The 20,920-nt window shown below is 36.0% G+C and overlaps 1 protein-coding gene across 2 annotated transcripts in view; it reads right to left on the bottom strand.

Moving 5' to 3' along the window:
* wb (wing blister) overlaps nt 1-20,920 on the bottom strand; it is a 423,965-nt gene that overhangs the window by 38,944 nt on the left and 364,101 nt on the right. For both annotated transcript variants that reach the window (XM_067121957.1, XM_067121958.1), the window contains exons 30-42: nt 20,710-20,882; nt 16,899-17,030; nt 16,618-16,745; nt 16,089-16,216; nt 15,777-15,973; nt 15,294-15,484; nt 14,354-14,469; nt 12,854-12,976; nt 4,527-4,638; nt 4,232-4,379; nt 3,965-4,112; nt 3,196-3,360; nt 2,513-2,673 (exon numbers count right to left, since the gene is read on the bottom strand). In XM_067121957.1, the coding sequence (XP_066978058.1) occupies nt 2,513-2,673; nt 3,196-3,360; nt 3,965-4,112; nt 4,232-4,379; nt 4,527-4,638; nt 12,854-12,976; nt 14,354-14,469; nt 15,294-15,484; nt 15,777-15,973; nt 16,089-16,216; nt 16,618-16,745; nt 16,899-17,030; nt 20,710-20,882 (1,922 nt within the window). The remainder of the gene's footprint in view (nt 1-2,512; nt 2,674-3,195; nt 3,361-3,964; nt 4,113-4,231; nt 4,380-4,526; nt 4,639-12,853; nt 12,977-14,353; nt 14,470-15,293; nt 15,485-15,776; nt 15,974-16,088; nt 16,217-16,617; nt 16,746-16,898; nt 17,031-20,709; nt 20,883-20,920) is intronic.

The following is a 20,920-nucleotide window of genomic DNA, read 5'->3' as shown; positions in this document are numbered from 1 at the left end:
CTTCTTATAGAGTTCTCATCCTTGGCCAGGAATGATGGGCCAGGGGCCAATAACAATTGATGGTCAGCTGTTTGTGTGATGCATCATCCCCATCTAAGAGAGTCTAGTTCACTAATACAAGCTCCTGTTACTAAAGCAGTCAAGAAAATTGCCTTTTGCAGCATATGAGTTGTGGTTGTATTGGGTCTACTGAATTGAGGGGTTGACAGAAGCTTAAGCACCTTATTCAGGCACATGAAGACTGGGAGGCGTTCTGGCGACAATCTGGCTGTTCATGTGGGTACCCATCAGAAGAAGAGCGTTTCTTAGAGGAGCACTTAGGAGCTGAGGACTGAAGTTCTGCAAGAGAACACCTGGGTGAAGGGCGAACGGGGCCGAGCCACGTACTGCAACCTGGTTGCGGGCTGGCAGAAGGTTCTTCAACATGCTTCGGTAAAATGGGAGAGGCCTCTCTACCATGATGTCTCTTCAATGGACGAGATTCTCCCGGGAAGTGCCAAAAATGCCTCTTATTCACACTAGAATCACTATCGGAGTCAGATAATTACTGGTGGGTGCTCACTGTGATGCCTTTCCAACGGCTATCAGAACCACAAAGCACTGAAATGGATGAGGGGGTGACTGCCCATGGGCAAACCCTGCTATCCTCCTTTGGACCTCTGGTATGTCTACTCCCAGGATCAGGGTGGGTGTAACAGTGACCTTCGTCTGGGAGCGTCAGCAGGATGGACAGCCACTTCTTCCACTGGCACTGACACTGGCACTTGCACTGGCACTTTCTTAATACTCTGTACTTCATCCATGAGGACTTTAAGCGATTCACCCAACTTTGACACATTGTTAACTACAAGATCGAATTTGCTATCAAACTTACTCTCACGGCTGGCTGCAACATCGGGTTTGGAAGCATGGGAGCCAGGAATATGAGTAGATGGAGAATTATTAAGAGGACTAAGGATGGGGGACAAAACAAGAGCAGGAGAAGAAAAAATGTTATGGTCAATGAGTTGAATGTTAGTGACAGTTTCTACACTCTGAGCTCTACTTTCGGCTCTAATAGCCGCCTTTCTCTTCCTATCTCTAACTTATCCAAATGATACCTAAGAACCTTCCATTTCTTCTCATCCCATCCATCACATTCAACACAAGTGAGATCTATTGAACACTCTCTTGTCCTCTAAATTTTGCACAGATTGTATGACTATCGTAGGTTACTTTGGTCATTCGGGTCTTGCAACCCTCCCTACAATATCTAATACTTGATAAACTGGAATTGGACATCATGAAAAAGAAATTGCAGAAAATCCACTAGGCTAAGCTGAACGCTACCAAAACAACCAGTACTTCATCAAAGCCTTGGGAAAAGCGAAGAAAAAACCTCAAATTCAACCACCAAAGTATTCGCTGTTGACGTTGAAGCCAGCAAAAAGAAGTGACACTCTCTGTTACATTGTACCTATTGTTCCCCAACAGAGGGCGGGGTAGTTACCTACACTATAAACAAACGAATTGCTATTGCGAACTTCAAATTTTTAACTGCCACGTGAGTAGAAAAGTACAGCTTTGTAATTACTTGGTAAGTTACATATAATTACCATTTCTTACAATTTCCACTTAATGACTGTCTTGGAAGTACTTCCCAAAACCCATATAAAAGTCCTGGGACTACTTCTCCAAACTTGTATAAAAGTATTGGGAATATTTTCTAAAACTTGATGGCAATCTGTACTTTATATCATAAAAACACCTGAGTTCAAATATAAAAATGTAATTTATTTTCTCCCCCTTTGGGTTCCTGTAATCCAATCCAAAATAGGAACACATGTGATAAATTTCCAAGATATCATGGTCAATAAAATTAAAATCTCATTAAGGAGTCAAAATTCTCCCATAAAACATACAAATGCTCCACAGCAAAGACAAAATAAATTTCTTATATCAAAAAAATATACAAGTATCTAAACCTCATAATATACAGTCGACCCCCAGTATTCGTTAGGGGATGCATACCACAACCTCCCCCGAATAGCTAAAATCCATGAATACTTGACACCCCTCTAAAAATGCTCGTAACTGCCTATTTTGATAGTTCAAACACCAAAAATCCCTCTACAAATGCTTATACCTAAGTATTTTAATAGTTTTATCACAAAAAATGCAGACACGAAAATGATATGAAAATACCGTAATTAGTGATATTTCCCTATGAAAAATGCTGTGAATAGGCAAATTTTCCACAAATAATATGTACTGTATGTACGTTCCACAGAAATATCCGCGAATAGGTGAAGCCATGAATCCAGAACCATGAATAGGCAGGGGTCCACTGTGCATACCCCTGGGAGCCCAAACAACTTAAAATTATCCATATGCAAGTGCAATGTATTTCCCCTCTTAATTTCTCTGTAATTTTAGCTTGTTGCAGAGAAATATCATAACTATATGAATACTGTACATGATAAATGGAATTTAAAAGATATTAAGCAACATATGGCGAACTGAATTTACTGACCTTTCCAATCTGATTGACTCTCGCATGAGTTCCATTGCATGGTCATGGGCTCTCTTAACATATTTATCTTTATATTCAATATTAAGACGCCAGAGTAATCCTTCATATTCCTTTAAATGGTTGGATCCATTTCTCAGATCTGCCAACAGGCCTTCCAGATTCTGAAAAAAAGTTAATAAGTTCTGATATAAGCCTCTGCTGGCATTTTAAGTACTTGATGCTAAGCCTGGGAATTATGCAACCAAAATGAGAAATCACGGTTCTTGAGGTTATATTGTTTGATCAATAACTAATTCTCAGACTGAACTTACGATTACTTATGGAATGTAGGTTAGATTCATAGTGGCAAATATGCAACCTATAGAAAAATGGTTTTTGCATTTAGAGATGCACTTTCCACAACTGTATTAACATTTTTCCTCTACTTACTATGAACAAAATTGCCATAGTTACAAAAACACTCTAATCAAATGCTGAAATGTCAAAGCAAAGCAAACACTGAATATCATACATATAAAAATTGGTATCTGAATATTTGGCATGAATTAGAGGAAACAGCTAAAGTTTCTGAACTGTCAGTCCTCTACTGTACTGTACCTCAGAAGCATTTAAGAGGAGTTGTAAGATACAATATTCAGTGATAAAAGAGCAAAAATAAATACTAAGATAAGAATGTCACTTACATCATAATTAAGTCGTGTGTTGATTAAGTTCTTATCTGCTTCTTTGAGTAATTGGGTTGAGTTGAAGTTCTGGTCGTCTATCATCAGTCTCATGTTTCTAATATCCTCTGAATATTGTTTAACTCTGGATAATCTCTTATTATTGTTCTCATTCAGCAGTTTTGCCTGAAATAATATAAAATCATTAGGTTTTAAAAAATCAAAATATTCCTTGCCATTTTACAGAAATACATAAAATATCCTATACATTATCTCATAATCAGATTAATGACATATCAGTTACCAACACACAGAATGTCCTAAAAGCCATAATATGGTAGTCTTCAACATGTGATAAATGAAACAAATTTTACTCCAAATCTGTATACATTTATTCCTCAGATATTTTCAGCCTACATTTACTCACTTTCCTGCAAGCTTTATCCCATTAAACTTCATTTGAACCTCAATATTTGCATTATTTTTCTGAAGCAATTACTTTTAATTGTATACTTGCCTAATGAAGAAAACTGGCTCAAGATTTCTTCTTTGGGTAAGGCTTGTAGGCCACTAAATATTGTGATGTTCATTATTTCGAAATGCTATGCTGATAAATACAAAATATAACTAATAAATCCATTGAAAATGTTTTTAAAAAATGACTCAGTAATTAAGACTAAGGGTTAATCTTTAGCATTTAATAACAATTTTGAATTATCTTTCTCAATGTAGAAAGTACCGTTTATCTTTGTGCACAAACATTTAGATTCATACTACTAAAAAATCTTACCTCACTGGCTTTTTTATTTGAAACTCTAATCCTTTCTAAGATCTCCTTGATTTTATTCTTCAATTCTGTTAAACGATCTTTACTTTCTTCAATGGCTGAACTGCTTTGTCTCATTTTCTTGATCCTTTCAAGCAACAGCTTTGCTTTTCTGCAATAAGACACTATATTAAAATCTATTTCCAGTTTACAGGGTGCATATGAAGTCAAATTCAACTATAGTATCAAAATATTCATAAGCATAATAAGCAGTTAGTAACATCAGCTAACCTTAGTTGCACTTCAGCATCATTGCCATAATCAGTAAAGTCCCGATTTTTTATTTCTTTTAAAATTGCTTCCGCTACCATCAAAGCTCCACCAACGGATATGCTCGGAGTTTCACCAATTGCATAGTTCTTCAAATATGCAATGGTTTCTGAAAATATAAAAGTAATTAGTAGAGCATATACCATATTGTACTGAGAAAAATTGGTAGCAACATGGTGTGCAAAATAATTTCACTATTGTAATCTAATAAATCAATTGCCTATCAACTATCGGTGTAGTAACTCAGAGTATTTACCTTCTAACTGAGAATAAGCACTTTCAAGAAGATCCAAAACAGACTGTGCATCAACCTTGAGTTTCAAAGAAGGCTTTATATTTTCACGGGCTGCTTCTTCTAATTGCTGAGCCTGAAAATACAGATTACCTATAAAAATTCACTGCATGACATCAAAGGCAAATTATAATGTATATGTACAGATATCAGGTGCAAATCTTGACCACTTTACCATTTTTATGCTATTCCAATCTTCAGAACACTGTTATCTCAAGAGAGCTATCTCATGTTCTCATAAAACTTAAGGTGAGTGTGAGCAGGTCCATAATTTAGATCTCTGAAAAAGCTCAGTCTTTTCTTAATTGAAAAATCTTATTTATTTTTAGAAAAATAATACAAACTCAACTAAATTCAACAATTAATGAAGTAATTCTGAAATCTCCACATAAATTACAACTATTCTTCCTCTGAATTTCATTCAAATGAACAATTACCCAAGGTTTCAACTACAGTACACTGTTTAAGTTTTACCCTTATAATACTGTATTAAAATTTAGTAACACATTAACTGTTGGGTAGGTGGTCTTCTCAAAACTTGGGTGCAACAAATTTTAACTCAAGTTATATCAAACGACTGAAAGTATGAATCAGAAAATATTTTTGCTTTCTTTGTGAGAGAGTAGAGTTTTTAAACTTTTTTCTCAAGTTCTGTTATGTGTTAAAAATAACCCAAGTTTAAAATCACAGTACACTGTACAGTATCAACTATTTCAGGTAATGGTTAAGAGAAGAATGTGGAGACATATGAAAGAGCAAGAAGATAAAACTGAATTTTTTACAATGCTCTACATAATAGCACCTCAACTCAAAGTTACTTATCGAAATACAGCCAAGTCTGGAAAAACACTGTGCTTAACACACGAATAGGGCAAGCACACCAGACTCAGCAGATGCTGAAATGAATACAACTAATGGTTGCCTGTCTAAATCTGTAATTTTAGGTTCTTCATTCCCAATGTAGCTTACCCAGATTTCTTTTCACATGATCGTATTGTGCTTCTTTGATTTTAGAAGTACAAGCTCTTCAGTTCCAAGATTTGTGGTTGAAAGCAAAATTACACTCATCAGTGACAGCAGAACAGGTAGTAAATGTTTATCTTACATTAAAAGCATCTGAAATACATGATGACACTAAGTGTAAGAATTTATTACAATAAAGAAGTGTAAAGAGATGAGTAACTAAAAGATAACAGCAGCAAATCTAAGAGAGATACAAGAAACTATTGGGTCTAATTAAAAGTGAAGGTCTGGTTCTCACCCAAATCTACAACTTCAGTGCAACTGGCCTGCTTTGGAAGTTTCTACCCCAGAATATATAAATGCTGGCAAAAACTCGTTACATCTATGGTTTGAGACGAAGGATACAAAGGGTTTCAGCACTCTGCTAATGCAGACATCTCATCATCTCATCCCCTGCATTGTTGAAACTGCCAGGCACCCACAGGCCTTAAAGGGTATCATGCACTTATTGCCAATTCATCCAATGTGGAAAGTATGTTTCACAACAAATATTTTTAAACCTTAATTGTTTGACCATGCTTTCAAGGAGTTACAATACCACAAGGAAAATATACTGAAAATCCATCTGGACCAAGTTAGAACCATCATCCTGATGGATAATTGCTGCATACCCATCTAAGGATAAGCTAAAGACAGAGTAATCTTCTCCAGCAATACCACTTCCCTAAAACAGCCCATGAACCAGAGAGTAATTTATGCCAGCAATATGCAGAATCAGCCTATGCTTTTGAATGAAGTTATGCTGGTCGTGGAAGAGGAAGGCTATGAAGGTGAAGATACTAGAGGAGAGAAAAATACAAAAATTTTGATCAACACAACTTGTGGTCCACCATATTTAACTGGGTTGCAGTACGTAAAGCTGTGAAACCATGGAAGAGCTGCTGGAGGGTGTTAGAAATGAGCAATACTTTGGTGGCTTTGATTCCAGTGATTTGCATGCTGACTTCCAAAATCTTGGTTAATTCTTGATATAGAAGACTGATTTGAAGAGGATGACAGAGACCCAAGGCATAAGCTGTGCCCTAAAAATGAAATCACCTAGGAAGCTGATGGTGAGTTACCCAAGGAAGAGGAGTGTGGTAATTATTGTACACTGGCGACACTAGCGTAACTGTTTTCATGCTTGGTATCACTGTGCACGGTTAGTTACAGTCGCACCTCAGGCGAGTGTAGTTCCCTCTTGCAGTTCCTCTGTTGATATGTAAATTTACGTGTGTTTATTTTGTTCTGTTATGTTTGTCATAAGTTGTTTATGTTGTATGTGTTGTATGACTAACGCTAGATATTTTGTCTGTTTATGTTATAGATCTGAGAGCCGGTATTTTGTTGAATAAAGCTTGTAGTTTGCTACCAAGTGTTTCAGTCTTATAACAATTTATTCAACAAAATACTCGTCATGGCTAAGCTGCTTAAGCCATGTCGACTGGACACAGATCCCAGCTCTCCACGGGCGCCAAGGAGTGGAAACACTGGCACCGAACCTTTCAAAACTTCATAGAGGAGAGTGGAGAGGCCGCACCCAACAAGCTGAGGGCTCTAGTGAACTGTGTATCCCCAAGTGTGTACGAACTCATTGAAGACTGTGTTACGTATGAAGGTGCCGTTGCAAAACTAGAGAGTGTTTACGTCAAGTTACCGAACGAGATTTTTGCAAGGCATGTTTTGGCAACCCGACGACAGCGGTCAGGTGAATCCCTTGATGAATTTCTGATAGAGTTACATAAACTAAGCAAGGATTGTAACTTTAAGGCAGTCACAGCTGAACAATACCGGGAGGAGATGGTGCGTGATGCGTTTATTAACGGTATTGCCTCAGCATTTATTCGTCAGCGCCTGCTAGAAAACAAGTCCTTGATCTGGAGGCGGGGTACAGTCAGGCCCGTGACGTTGGATCTTGCCCAGCGTAATGCTGATTCCTACACGTCTTACTTGCCTGTTCCTCATGCAGCTGCTTTAGTTCCAGGACAGCAAGGACAGCCTTGTGATGACCAACAACTGCAGTCAACGAAAGAAGAGGCAGAAAGAAGATCACCTGTGGACTCGACTGTCGCTGCTGCACATTCGTCAAAAGAAGAAATGCTATTTTTGTGGTAATACATTCCACATTACAGGTAGGGTAGTTGTCCTGCACGTGCTGTTACATGCAACAACTGTGGTAAGACAGGTCATTTTGCCAAAGTCTGTAGATCCAAGGCTAAGACTTTTGACAGCACTACTGCTACACTGTATAACCCCACTCTGCTCACACTTGCTGCCACTTTTCCAAAGAACCTTTCACATGCAGCTACAGACATCACTGTCAATGGTCATTCACTGAAAGCATTAATTGACTCTTGCAGTTCGGATAGTTTCATAAGTGAGAAAGTGGCACAGAAACTAAAGCTGACAGTAGTTCCTGCAACCAAGGAGATTTCAATGGCATCAGCATCTTTGAATACTAGCTCCCTGGGTGTTACGGTAGACTTGGGTCATGTCAATCAGAATTATCCATGTGTTCAGCTAGGGGTTTAAAGGATTTATGTTGTGATGTGATCTTGGGTCATGATTTTCAAAAGCAGCACAAGAGTGTAACTTTTCAGTATGGGGAAATAAACCAAGTTTAAGGGTAACTAGTAACTGTGCCTTGGCAACAGCTGATATTGAGGAGCCTTCACTGTTTCCGAACTTGCCCCAACAGTGTAAACCAATTGCAGTCAAATCCAGACGCTATAGTGAAGATGATCTGTTGTTTATAAGTGACCAGTTATCACGCTTGTCATCTGAAGGTATCATTGAACCAAGCATATCCCCATGGAGAGCACAGGTCGTAGTTGTAAAAGATCCACTTGACAGGCACAAAAAGAGACTTTGTATTGATTATTCTCAAACCATCAACCAGTACACAGAACTAGATGCATATCCCCTTCCAAGGATAGAGGACATGGTGCACAGTCTTGCAAAGTACAAGGTGTTTTCCACATTTGACTTGAAGAGTGCATACCACCAAATTAGCATTAAAGAGAGTGAGAGAAAGTACACTGCTTTTGAGGGTGCAGGGAAATTATATCAGTTTTGCAGAGTTCCATTTGGTGTCACTAATGGAGTAGCAGTATTTCAGAGAGCTATGGATAAGTTAGTTGAAGATGAGGGTCTTAAAGACACTTTCCCATATCTAGATAATATTACTGTAGCTGGATCAACTCAGGAGGAACATGATAGCAATGTTAAGAAATTTTTGGAGGTTATTCAGAAACGGAAGCTTGCCCTCAATGAATCTAAATCAGTTATGTCTGTGCCTACAATCAATGTTCTTGGGTATTGTGTTGGTAATAATGTCATAAGGCCTGACCCTGACAGATTACGTCCTCTCCAGGAATTACCACCTCCCACAAATATAGGGTCTTTGCGAAGAGTTCAAGGGTTGTTTGCATATTATGCTAAATGGATTCCTGGCTTCTCCGATAAAATCCAACCCTTGATAAACACAAAAACTTTTCCATTGAGTGAATCAGCACTAGCTGCCTTTAACACTTTGAAAAGCAGCTTACGGGTGCTTCTCTAAGGTCTGTGGATGAGAGCCTTCCTTTTGTTGTGGAGTGTGATGCTTCAGAGGTCGCTATCTCAGCAGTATTGAACCAGGGTGGCAGGCCAGTAGCCTTCATGTCAAGAACGCTTCAGGGAAGTGAGTTGCATTATCCTGCTGTAGAAAAGGAGGCTACAGCTATTATTGAAGCGGTTCGCAAGTGGAGTCATTTCTTAGCCAGAAGACATTTTACTCTGATTACTGATCAGCGCTCTGTGATGTTCATGTTAGATAACAGAAAAAGAACCAAGATAAAGAATAACAAGATACAAGAGTGGAGGCTTGAGCTGGCATCATTCAGTTATACGACACAATATCGTCCCGGAAACAGAATGTTGTGCCGATACCTTGTCTCGTGCATACTGCTGTTCTGTTTTCCCAATGTTGAAGCTTACAGACATTCATGAGAATCTTTGTCACCCTGGGGTAACTCGGCTTTTTGCATTTTATGCGATCTAAAACCTCCCTTTCTCAACAGATGATGTGAAAAAGGTGTGTGCTTCTTGTAAAGTCTGTGCACAGCAAAACCACGATTCCATCGTTCAGCACAAGGGGTCCCTATTAAAGCCACACAGCCGATGGAACGCCTCAGTATTGATTTCAAAGGACCTTTTGCCTTCCACCACAAACAATAAGTACATACTTACAGTTGTTGATGAATACTCGCGTTTTCCTTTTGCATTTCCTTGTTCAAATATAAATTCAAAACAGTAATCAAATGTCTTGAGTCTATCTTCAGTCTTTGTGGAATGCCAAGTTTCATCCATTCAGATCAAGGTTCTTCTTTCATTTCTCAAGAACTGAAGATGTACCTTTCTCAGAAGGAGTTGCAACAAGTAAAACAACACCTTATCACCCAATAGGTAATGGTCAGGTTGAGAGGTACAACGGAATTATTTGGAAGGCTGTTTGTTTAACACTTGAATCTCATGGTTTGAAGAACCAACACTGGGAGATGGTGCTTCCCGAGGTTTTGCATTCAATAAGATCACTCTTATGCACTGCAACCAATGAGACTCCACATGAGCGTTTCTTCAGGTTCCAACGACGTTCTAGTTTCGGAAATGGATTACCAACATGGCTTTTGACCCTGGGCAAGTGTTATTGCGGCGGCATGTTAGGTCTAGCAAACACGAACCATTAACTGATCAGGTAGAACTTGTTGATGTGAACCCAATGTACGCAAGTGTCAAATATCCAGACGGGCGTGAGTCAACTGTGTCTATCCGTGACTTAGCTCCAAGTCCTGAGAGTCCGACGACTCTTGCACACCCGGATGAGGCACCAGGAAATATAGAGACTCCGGGTTCACCCACAACGCAAGATGTACAGCCTCATACTAATCATGACTCTCATTCATTCACTGAGCCCACTGAGTTAAGGAGGTCGACTCGCGTGTCAAGGCCCCCCGATCGTTACGGATGGGACTAATCTGATGTTTTGACATGGTATCCATTTTGTTAATGTTGAATTTTTCTAGGAGGGAGAATGTGGTAATTATTGTACACTGGCGACACTAGCGTAACTGTTTTCATGCTTGGTATCACTGTGTCACGGTTAGTTACAGTCGCACCTCAGGCAGTGTAGTTCCCCTCTTGCAGTTCCTCTGTTGATATGTAAATTTACGTGTGTTTATTTTGTTCTGTTATGTTTGTCATAAGTTGTTTTATGTTGTATGTGTTGTATGACTAACGCTAGATATTTTGTCTGTTTATGTTATAGATCTGAGAGCCGTATTTTGTTGAATAAAGCTTGTAGTTTGCTACCAAGTGTTTCAGTCTTATAACAAGGAGGATGGTGATGATTCAGCTAGCCAAGGCACCAACAAAGTTATCAGACCCAGGACACTAATGCATTAATTCAGTAGTTTACGACACTTAACAATAACACCTGCCCCTCCAGGATCACTTGACTATCTAAAAGAGCAAAGATATGGTGAATGAACAATTAAATTTGTAAAAAAAGAAATATTTGCTCCAGTTTTGCTTCCTCTTACCCATGAATCTATGTATGGCTTTCTTTCTTAGAAAAATAGTGTACATAAAGGCAAAAAGTTTTTTTCAACACTGGTTACAGATGACCGATAATAAAAAAGGGTGAAACAGATTTACTTGATTGCAGCTTTTTGATGAATGAATCAATACTCACCATCAAAAACATTTTTATGTCAACTTTTCTCTTTATGATTTAGATATGAGTAAAATTAATTCCCTCCACCATCCTCTTTCTGTCTGAATTCTTATCACGGCTAGGTTTTCATTTATCACCCTTTACTATGATTTCTAGACCTTCCTACATGTCTTCATCCTGCTGCTCCCATGTCTACTGCTTTTCTGACCAACTGTTCCTCATCCCTTTTCATCACAAGTCAAAACCCTCATCATCTTCAAGATCCTCAGTCTTATTTCCAGTACCATGATATTACATCTCCACCAATTCTGTACTCTGACCACGAATATTAACATTCTATGACCACTCTTTCCAAAATCTCTTGCTTTTTCATTTGTCAGTTCCCATGTTCTTGCTGCACAGAGTATTATATGCTTTCTGTACCCATTGCAAGTCTAGAGAAAAATGGGTGATTTGAGTTCATAGGTACAGGCACATAAGAACCTGTAGAAAAATAATAGCTCCAAAAATTTAAAAATGAGTTCTCAAAAATTAATCAACATTCATAGGTTAAATTTTCTTTTTCTTACTTCAGAGAGGGGGTGTGCAGTGACAAACCCAAGATTTCCGATGTTTTTTAAGTTCTGTTTTCTTACGCACAAAAACCAAAATCTGCAACTTAGTGAATAAGAAAGTAATATGACTATTTCAGTATCCCTTTAAGATTCTGAAACCAAAGAGGGAGGGGTCCACAACTCATCTCTGGAAAAACACACACTAGTCTGGCTTAATACCCTTGAGCTTACAGAAAATCTTTTATTAGCTCCTCTGGATTTATTTTTCATGATTAAATAATGGTTTTGATCTAATTTTGAAGATGAATGTTAACTGCCGTTTATTTTCACCTTGTAAATGAAAAAAAAGTTATGTAGTCAAAATGTTACACTAAATTTAGCCATGAACTAAATATAAGACAAATTTATTCACTCTTTTTGAATCATAAAAACCAAGATAAATGTCCTTTCCAGTGACATATGTTATTGTTATTTAAGCTTGTGTGATTGTGTAAAAAAATATGGAAAAGTAGGCAAAAACATTTATGATATTTACTTTGAACTTATTTATGAGGCCACTACTTTTGTGGCATATAAGCATTAAATCATCTCCTAAGACTCCAGATATCTCTATACTACTCAATGTCAAAATATTGATTTTAATTTTTTTTACTTTGGCAGTGTTAACATCAGAAATCTCAAGGGATGAAATTTTCATAATGTCCGATGTTCAAAACATGCAAAGCAAACACAAAGAGGCTTATTATTTATCATACTTTAAATATTCTAGTAACAGAACTACATATTAACCACCAAAATAAATTAAAAATAATTAGTTATTGTCCCAGTAATCTCTGTAATATACAGTACATTCATCTAGAGACTGGGCAACCCTAAAGTATTGTGAGCAACAACAAAATAAGTTTAACTGGAAAATACAGTTTACCAAATACAATGTACAGTGTACAATACATACTGTATAACATCGATCAAGCAATGTCTGAATATGGGAGACTATGGCATGAAAAATCAGATGATCTTACCTTAGAAAGAAGAGTGCTAGCAGTATAATGCAAATCAAAATTAACAACCAAGTCTTGTGATTCATCCACTCGACTGTGATAACGTGTCAGTTGTGATCGTAAAATCTCAGTAAAGTTTTGAATCTGTAATAAAATAAATATAAATGTTACAACTTTTCCTTGATTTTACTTATTACCTAACATTCATAAATAATTAGCTCTGCACAAACCACAGATGTTGTACAAATCAACGCACAAGAACAAGTGCTTCATTCATCTCTCAAATTACAGTACATCAGGTCAGAGATGCATTTTTTCAAGAAACTGTACAATCTATGCCATTGTGAATCCTCAATGGCTGAACAAAGATGTGAAAGGTTATTTTAGGACTACCTCAATTAATTCCTTGTAAATGTAATACAGTCTGTAACTGTATATTACTAATCCTTTCATGTCTAAACATGCAGGGCTACAGCAATTAAATGTTTATGCATATACTGTATAGTATAATTTTATATTATGTTTGAGTAATATTCTTTTCCAACAACAGGATAAAATTTCAGAGCATACCCAAAGAAACAGAAATATAATTTCACTAGGTAAAACTCAAACAAGAGTTTGTGTAAGAAAGGTGAGTGAAGACGATGTGACTTCTGATATCCTGGTTTGTAAATCTTAAAAGTGTTAAAGTTCATATGACACTATGATGAAACACCTTAACTAAAAATCATACAAATAACTTTCAATTCTTATCTGCTGTGGTCTGACTAAGCCACAGTAAATTACTTTCAAAGTCTAGCAGTTTTGGCAAAAAGGTATAAGAAAGAGCAACAAATTAGACACACACACTGGTTTTGTTCTTCATGCTTATCCAATGAGTTATTAGATCACTTCACACACACACACACACACACACACATGTGTGTGTGTATATATATATATATATATATATATATATATATATATATATATATATATATATATATATATATATATATATATATATATATATATATATATATATAATGTATATGGATGATACTGCACTTCATAAAATTCTATCAAAATGTTGACTTTTTCACTTTTACATGATTTACTTTTGTAACAAGGACTGTTCTGTAAGTAATTAAAGTTTGAAATATTTCAGAACATAAGAAAAGCATATTGTAAATCATTTTATCTCTATTTATCTCCTCAATTAACATAAATTTCATTCTGAAATACTTCTTTATAGGGTAAACTTAAAACTAATATTCTGTTTATTCTTTCAAATAAATAAAATAATTTCATTCTGAAATACTTCTTTACAAAGTTAACTTCAATCTAATATCAGCTCAAATCACATCACACAGCTTAAGTTATATTATAGTATTATACAGTATATAGTACATGGGAACATTTATAACATCACATATCACTACGAAAATCATATTTGTTACCTAGCTTTTATTAAGTAACTGACAAATTAATACTGTATAAAAATTCTACAAAAAGAGATATATCATTGGCCAGGCTACATACCTCTGTAATTGAAGGCCAAGGAGCTGGAATATAACCTGTAACATCTAGTGATGTTACAGCATCAATCATTGCTTCAACTTCGTCAAGAAGGACATCAACACATCCATCAACACAGGCTACAAGTAAAATGAAATATTGCCTTACAAAACATATTGACCATCTAAATTTACTTCATGCAGTATTCAGTAAACTTATTTACAAATGAAAAAGTGACAATTTACAACCACTTTACTTATACATACTGTTATTTAAAATGAGTACTGTACAACAAATGTGACTTAATAAAAAAAATTTGCATCTATCTAATACACTGTACTGGGGCTGGTGTTAGAACGAATAGGTTTTTGAAATTCTACTTCTCAGTTCTTGTCATTAAATTATATGAGCATTTCACTTTTTTGACCTCTAGTTAACCAAGTACTAAAAATTTAATATCCTAAGATGTATTGGTTCCTGAAGTTAGCAGTCTTCTGCATACTGTACATGTACAGTTGATAAAATGAGCAGGGCTATTACAAGCCTTATGCTCTCACCCTTCTTTTCCTCTTGTTGGAAAAGCTGAATTGTTGTCAGTACAGTATAAAGATTACACACTACTGTATACCACTTTAGTCTCGTAACTGTAACTCCCCCTTCACCATTAAACACACAACTGCTAGTAGCTATTTGTACTCTAGACATATTGCAAAAAAAATAATATGTCTAGGTTTTAAGGAACCTCTTTTGATCTTTAAGAATAAATAAAATTACATGACTGTAATGGGCTCATTTTTCTACCAGAAATTAATCATTGTATAAGGTCTCCCATAAACAAAATTTTGATTCTGGAATCTACTTCAAAGCATAAAGCCGAGCATCCTGTTTGGCTCTTTGTTCATAAGCTCTTAGTTACAATTTAACAAGGATTAAATAAACAATATGTGAACTTTGTAAGTCTTACATATGCATCCAGTTGGTGATGTAAGATGGCGTGGAGCACACTGGGAACAATCTCTTCCAGTAATTCCTGGCTTACATCTACACTGACCATTTCGGTCACATGCCTCAGATAAGCTACCAAATGGATCACATCCACAAGGTAGGCATAATCCTCCAGGCTGGGCAGGTTGACCATAATAACCATGGGCACACCTAATTGGAATCAAACAACAATCATCACAGAGAATAATAATTTTCTTGAGTAAACTGATTTACTGTGTTAACAGAACTTGACTGGATTTAGAAGAACCATACCTTATCGTCTCTTCACAGGGGTGCTGAATTGTGATGGCTTAAATTTATTAAATTGAAATGTATATAAATTTGAGATCAGTTTTTTATAAATGAAAGCATCTTTATATTTCTCTCTCTTTTTTCAGGTAAAACACCAGGTCATTTGAAATTTTGGAACAAAGTACCATATATACTAGGATACAGAAAATACCTGTCACATTTGTCGCCAGTGTACCCTTCTCGACACTGACAAATATACTCAGAAACGCGATCAGCTTGGCAAGTCTCAGCAAAATTTTGCTGTAACGATGGGCAGGCACATGGCTTGCATCTTTCTACTGAAGGGTCACCATAGAATCCAGTAGCACAAACCTCGCAGTGAGGACCCATTGTATTTTCTCTACAGTTCTAGAGAAGGAAAGTTTTAGTCATTAATACATAAATTATGGTAATTAAAATTAAAGTATATTATGTTAAGCATAATGTCACTGTTAAAAGAATTGCTAAAAACTTTCATGTTTACCTGGCACACTCCTGTTTCTCGATTGCAAGTTTCTGAACGTCCATTGCAGTTACATGGTCGTGACTCCCCAACCAGGTCTATTATTATTTCCGAGTGAGGATACTTTTTACTGTGCCAACGGAAAAATCCTGGAAGAAGCAGTAATCAGTGTATGATATTTCATACAGTTATTATGAGATGAAACATGAGTTTTTGAAATATCAGATTATAAAAATCAAATAAATGGTATAGAGAGATGTCAACTTAAAACCCTGTTTACATGGGTTTGTTTCTTTACATAACCTCTCATTCATACATACTTAAAATGGTCAGTAACAACAAGGGTGGAGCATTCTAGACTAAAGAAAAAAGGCAATGACTGAAAATACGTATCAAATTCTTCAAGAAAAAATAACTAAGTAACACACTATCTCATGAATTCTAAACAAACATTAACACATTTATCCTGTTTTATGACTGATCCCTAAATAATGATTGATTCCTAAAACAATACAGTATTTCCTCTCAAAAAACAAGAGAACTTACATACCTCTACTTGGATCTTGGCAAGATGTACCAGCGTAATTTGGAGGACAGATACACCTTTCAACACCTAAAGCTACACGGGATGATACAGGTGAACCCTCAGCAGCAATATCCATTGACACTTCTTGAAGCCTAGTAACCATAAAATCTTTGTTTTGTGGAACTTCTATATAATGGATGTCATGAAAATAGTCAAATATTGCCAGCTGACATCAACAGACAGTTAGCATTGCTGTATTACTGTTGGCATAATAATAACCTGAAAAATATGCCTTTTCTACTTACAAAGCAGAGGTGGTATCAGAAGCATCTGTTGCTCTTATCAAAATGTGCTGAATATTTTGCAAAGCAATCATCATCTTTTCCCGTGTAACAACCTGTGGCTTATTCTTTAACCTCCAGTAATCCTCATGTAATCTGTAAAATAACAAGATTCCTAACAAACAGAAAACAGCAAATATCTGAGTAGTACAGCTGTATTTTAGTAATGCCCAACAACAATCTTCTATCACAGGAGTTTACTACAGTACTTTGATAATCACTGGAACATATAAGCAAATACCTCAGAGCTGCACCAGAGTAATTTCTTACAGAACTCATTATATATGCAATACATGCTGTAAAACTATGCAGTTTCATGACAGTTGTCATCAGGCAGGGGGCTAGTGCTAAATTAAATACACTACATATTTCAAAACATACAATCCTACGATAGAAAAAAACATGCAGTGATGAAATGAGTTTGGTACACTATGTATTCGTATAAAATAGATTAAAGAACATGACAACATAAGTAATGGTGAGAAAACAAGTGTGTGAAGGTATATATGATCATTTTTTGGTGGATGAAAGTTCAAATAGGTTGATATTTGAGTTGAAGAAGAAGGGTGAAAATGTGGCTGCAAATATAACTAACACATTTAAGCTTGACAGAAATGTGAGGATAGCATATGAAGGAAACATGGATGTAAATAGGCTAGGGTGAAGGGATTCATGATGAGTTTGCACAATTAAATACTGAAGACATAGAATTAGCAGAGAATGCTTCTGTCTATAAGAGGGTATGATACAAAAGAAAAATATAGTTTGAAGTTAATTGCATGACAGCACAGATGACAATGTACGAGCATACATGAAGATGCATAGGGTATTCAAGGAGAGAGATTAAGAAGGCAAATAAATGACGTACAGTGGTAAATATGAGCAAGTACTATAAGGAAAATATTAAGTTATATATTCTATGTGAAAATAAATATATAAATAGAAAAGGTTAATGAAAAAACTGTCTTAGAATAAAAGGTGCAAATGGAAAGATGCCAAAAATGAATATGTATATATATATATATAAAAATGAATATGTATATATATATATATATATATATATATATATATATAAATATAATATATATATACACATACAGACATACATACATACATACACACACACACACACACACACACACACACACACACACACACACATATATATATATATATATATATATATATATATATATATATATATATATATATATATATATATATATATATATATATATAAATCCTTTCAATTATCCACATCATTATCCAAACTCGACAATATCCTACACATCCGGACCAGGGAACAAAGCCCTAAATACATATGATACATATAATTTCAAAAAATTTTATACAACTGCTCTCCAATGGTTGGCAATGCTGCACAGTCAGGAAAATGTTGGTAACACTGCTTACACTCAGACTAGGAAAGGGTTTTTTGGGTTAGGGGAGGCCTGGAGAAGTTTCGAAGGTGGGGGATGGGTCGGATGGTTGGGTGCCATGGGAGAGGAGGGGCAGTAATGCTGTGTAGGGGAACTAACTCAGAGAAGGGGTTGTTTGGGAGGTGGGTGGAGCTGGGGAGCAGTTCCCCTGGCTGGGAAGGGGCGGGGATGCAGTGCTGGATGGGTGGATAGGGCTAAGTAGACATCTGATCTGATAAAGCTTGATTCGTGTTGTTACGCTTATGATTTTGTATACTGTATATATTTTACAGTCGACCCCCGATATTCACAGGGGATGCGTACCACTACCCACCCCACGAAAAGCTCAAATCTGCGAATACTTAAAACCCCTTTAAAAATGCTTATAACTGCCTATTTTGATATTTCAAAACACCAAAAAACCTCTAAAAATGCTTATACCTGAATATTTTAATAGTTTTATCACATCACAAAAAATGCATTTAGTCATAAAAATTTTATGAAAATACAATAATTTGTGATTATTTCTCTATGAAAAATACTGCAAACAGGTGAATTTTCTGCGAATAATGTGTAGCCTATATATGTTCCACAGAGAAATCTGCGAATAGGTGAAGCCACAAATCCGGAATTGTGAATAGGCAGGGGTCCACTGTACGCTACCCTCATTTATATTTTTACTGTATTTTCTCAAATTTTGTTTTTACAACCCCAAAAAATAAGAGTTATCCTGTGAGAGAGAGAGAGAGAGACAACAACTGAGATGAAATATCAATGAGATGAAATATCATATGATGATAAATATATATATATATATATATATATATATATATATATATATATATATATATATATATATATATATATATATATATATATATATATATACACGTACAGTAAACCCCCGTATTCGCGTTCTCACGATTCATGGACTTCTCTATGGAACATACATACACATTATTCGTGGAAAATTTGCCCAATCGCAGTATTTTTCACTGAGAAATATTCACTAAAGTTACTGTATTTTTATATAATTTTCATGACTAAATGCACTTTTTATGATAAAACTATTAAAATACTAATGTATAAGCATTTTTAGAGGGTTTTTTTGTGTTTGAACTATCCAAATAGGCAGTTCTAAGTGTTTTTAGAGGGGTTTTAAGTATTCGCGAATTTGAAGTATTTGCGGGGGTGTGGTACACATCTCCTGTGAATACGGGGGGTTTACTGCATATATCCAGGCAGCCCTCACTTGTCAGTGGCATCGGTTAACGGCATTTCTGTTTTACAGCGCTTGGCTAACGATGTCATTAACCCTATTTTCAGCGACAGTAAGCGATTTTCGGTGTCTGTAAGCAGTTTATTGGCATTGACAAGCGGTTTATCGGTGTCAGTAACTGGTTTATCGGCACTGATAAATGGTTAACAGCACTGATAAGCAGTTTATTGGTGCTTATGACATTGTAAATGCCATTTATTGCCATAGTTATCGGCAATTTTCAGTTATTGGCGCTTGGCTGGGAACAGAACCCCTGCCATTAACTGGGGACTGCCTAATAATATATAGGCAGTCCCCAGTTAACTGCGGGGGGTACCATTCCTGGACGAGCGCCGCTAACTGAAAATCACTGCTAACCGACAATTGGCAATAATAGAGCTGAAAATCCCACTTAACAGTGCTGTTAACCAGATATTGGGGACGTTAACCAGAGATTGGCGTTGAAATCCCCCACATCAACAATATATATATATAAATATATATATATATATATATATATATATATATATATATATATATATATATATATATATATATATATATATATATATATATATACATATACATACTGTATATATATAATATATATACATAATAAATAAACATAGGGCTTTCATGTGTCAAGCATTAACGTCTCGAGTACAAAAAAAATACATACAGTATTCTAAAAGCGAAAGAAATTTCAGACTATGCCATAAAAAATATTATAAAGGATAAACAATTTCAAGAAAGTACCTCAGAGTTCATAAAAATCAAGCCATTAAAACTTTGTTCAGGCACAAATGTATACATCTGCAAAAATAACAGCAGCAAATTGTGAATTGCTTTACTTGATGGTAAAAATTAACTAAGTTGAGACGAGTTTTGCACAATCACAAGCAGTGCCAAAGAGCTGTGCTTTGCTCTTCAGATCAGAGTGAGTACTCACCTTCCACACAAGTAAACACTGTACATGTACAAGTCAGGAAATTAGCATAAAACTCCAACTGAAGGGCAAGTTAGATCTATTCTCTCTACTGATACTTTAGTGTTTGCTTACTAAACCACAAGTCATTCAAAAAACCAGTTTTTTACTTACTTGACTTCATATCGACCATCTAGAACTATAGCAGGGGGGTAATACTCAAGAACAAGTTGCCAGTTGCCCTGCAGTGATACTAATGGATAGCTTTCAAGAATCTGATTTGGAAACTTGTTCTTACCTCCTTCGCTCGCCACTCTGAATCTAAGGTAACCATTGTAGGAAAGAACCTAAAAAGGAGAGGGGTACTGTACATTAAACCCTTAGT

The sequence above is a fragment of the Macrobrachium rosenbergii genome, chromosome 20 (assembly GCF_040412425.1).
Source record: "Macrobrachium rosenbergii isolate ZJJX-2024 chromosome 20, ASM4041242v1, whole genome shotgun sequence".
Lineage (NCBI taxonomy): Eukaryota > Metazoa > Arthropoda > Malacostraca > Decapoda > Palaemonidae > Macrobrachium > Macrobrachium rosenbergii.
This window is presented reverse-complemented; position numbering and strand designations above follow the sequence as displayed.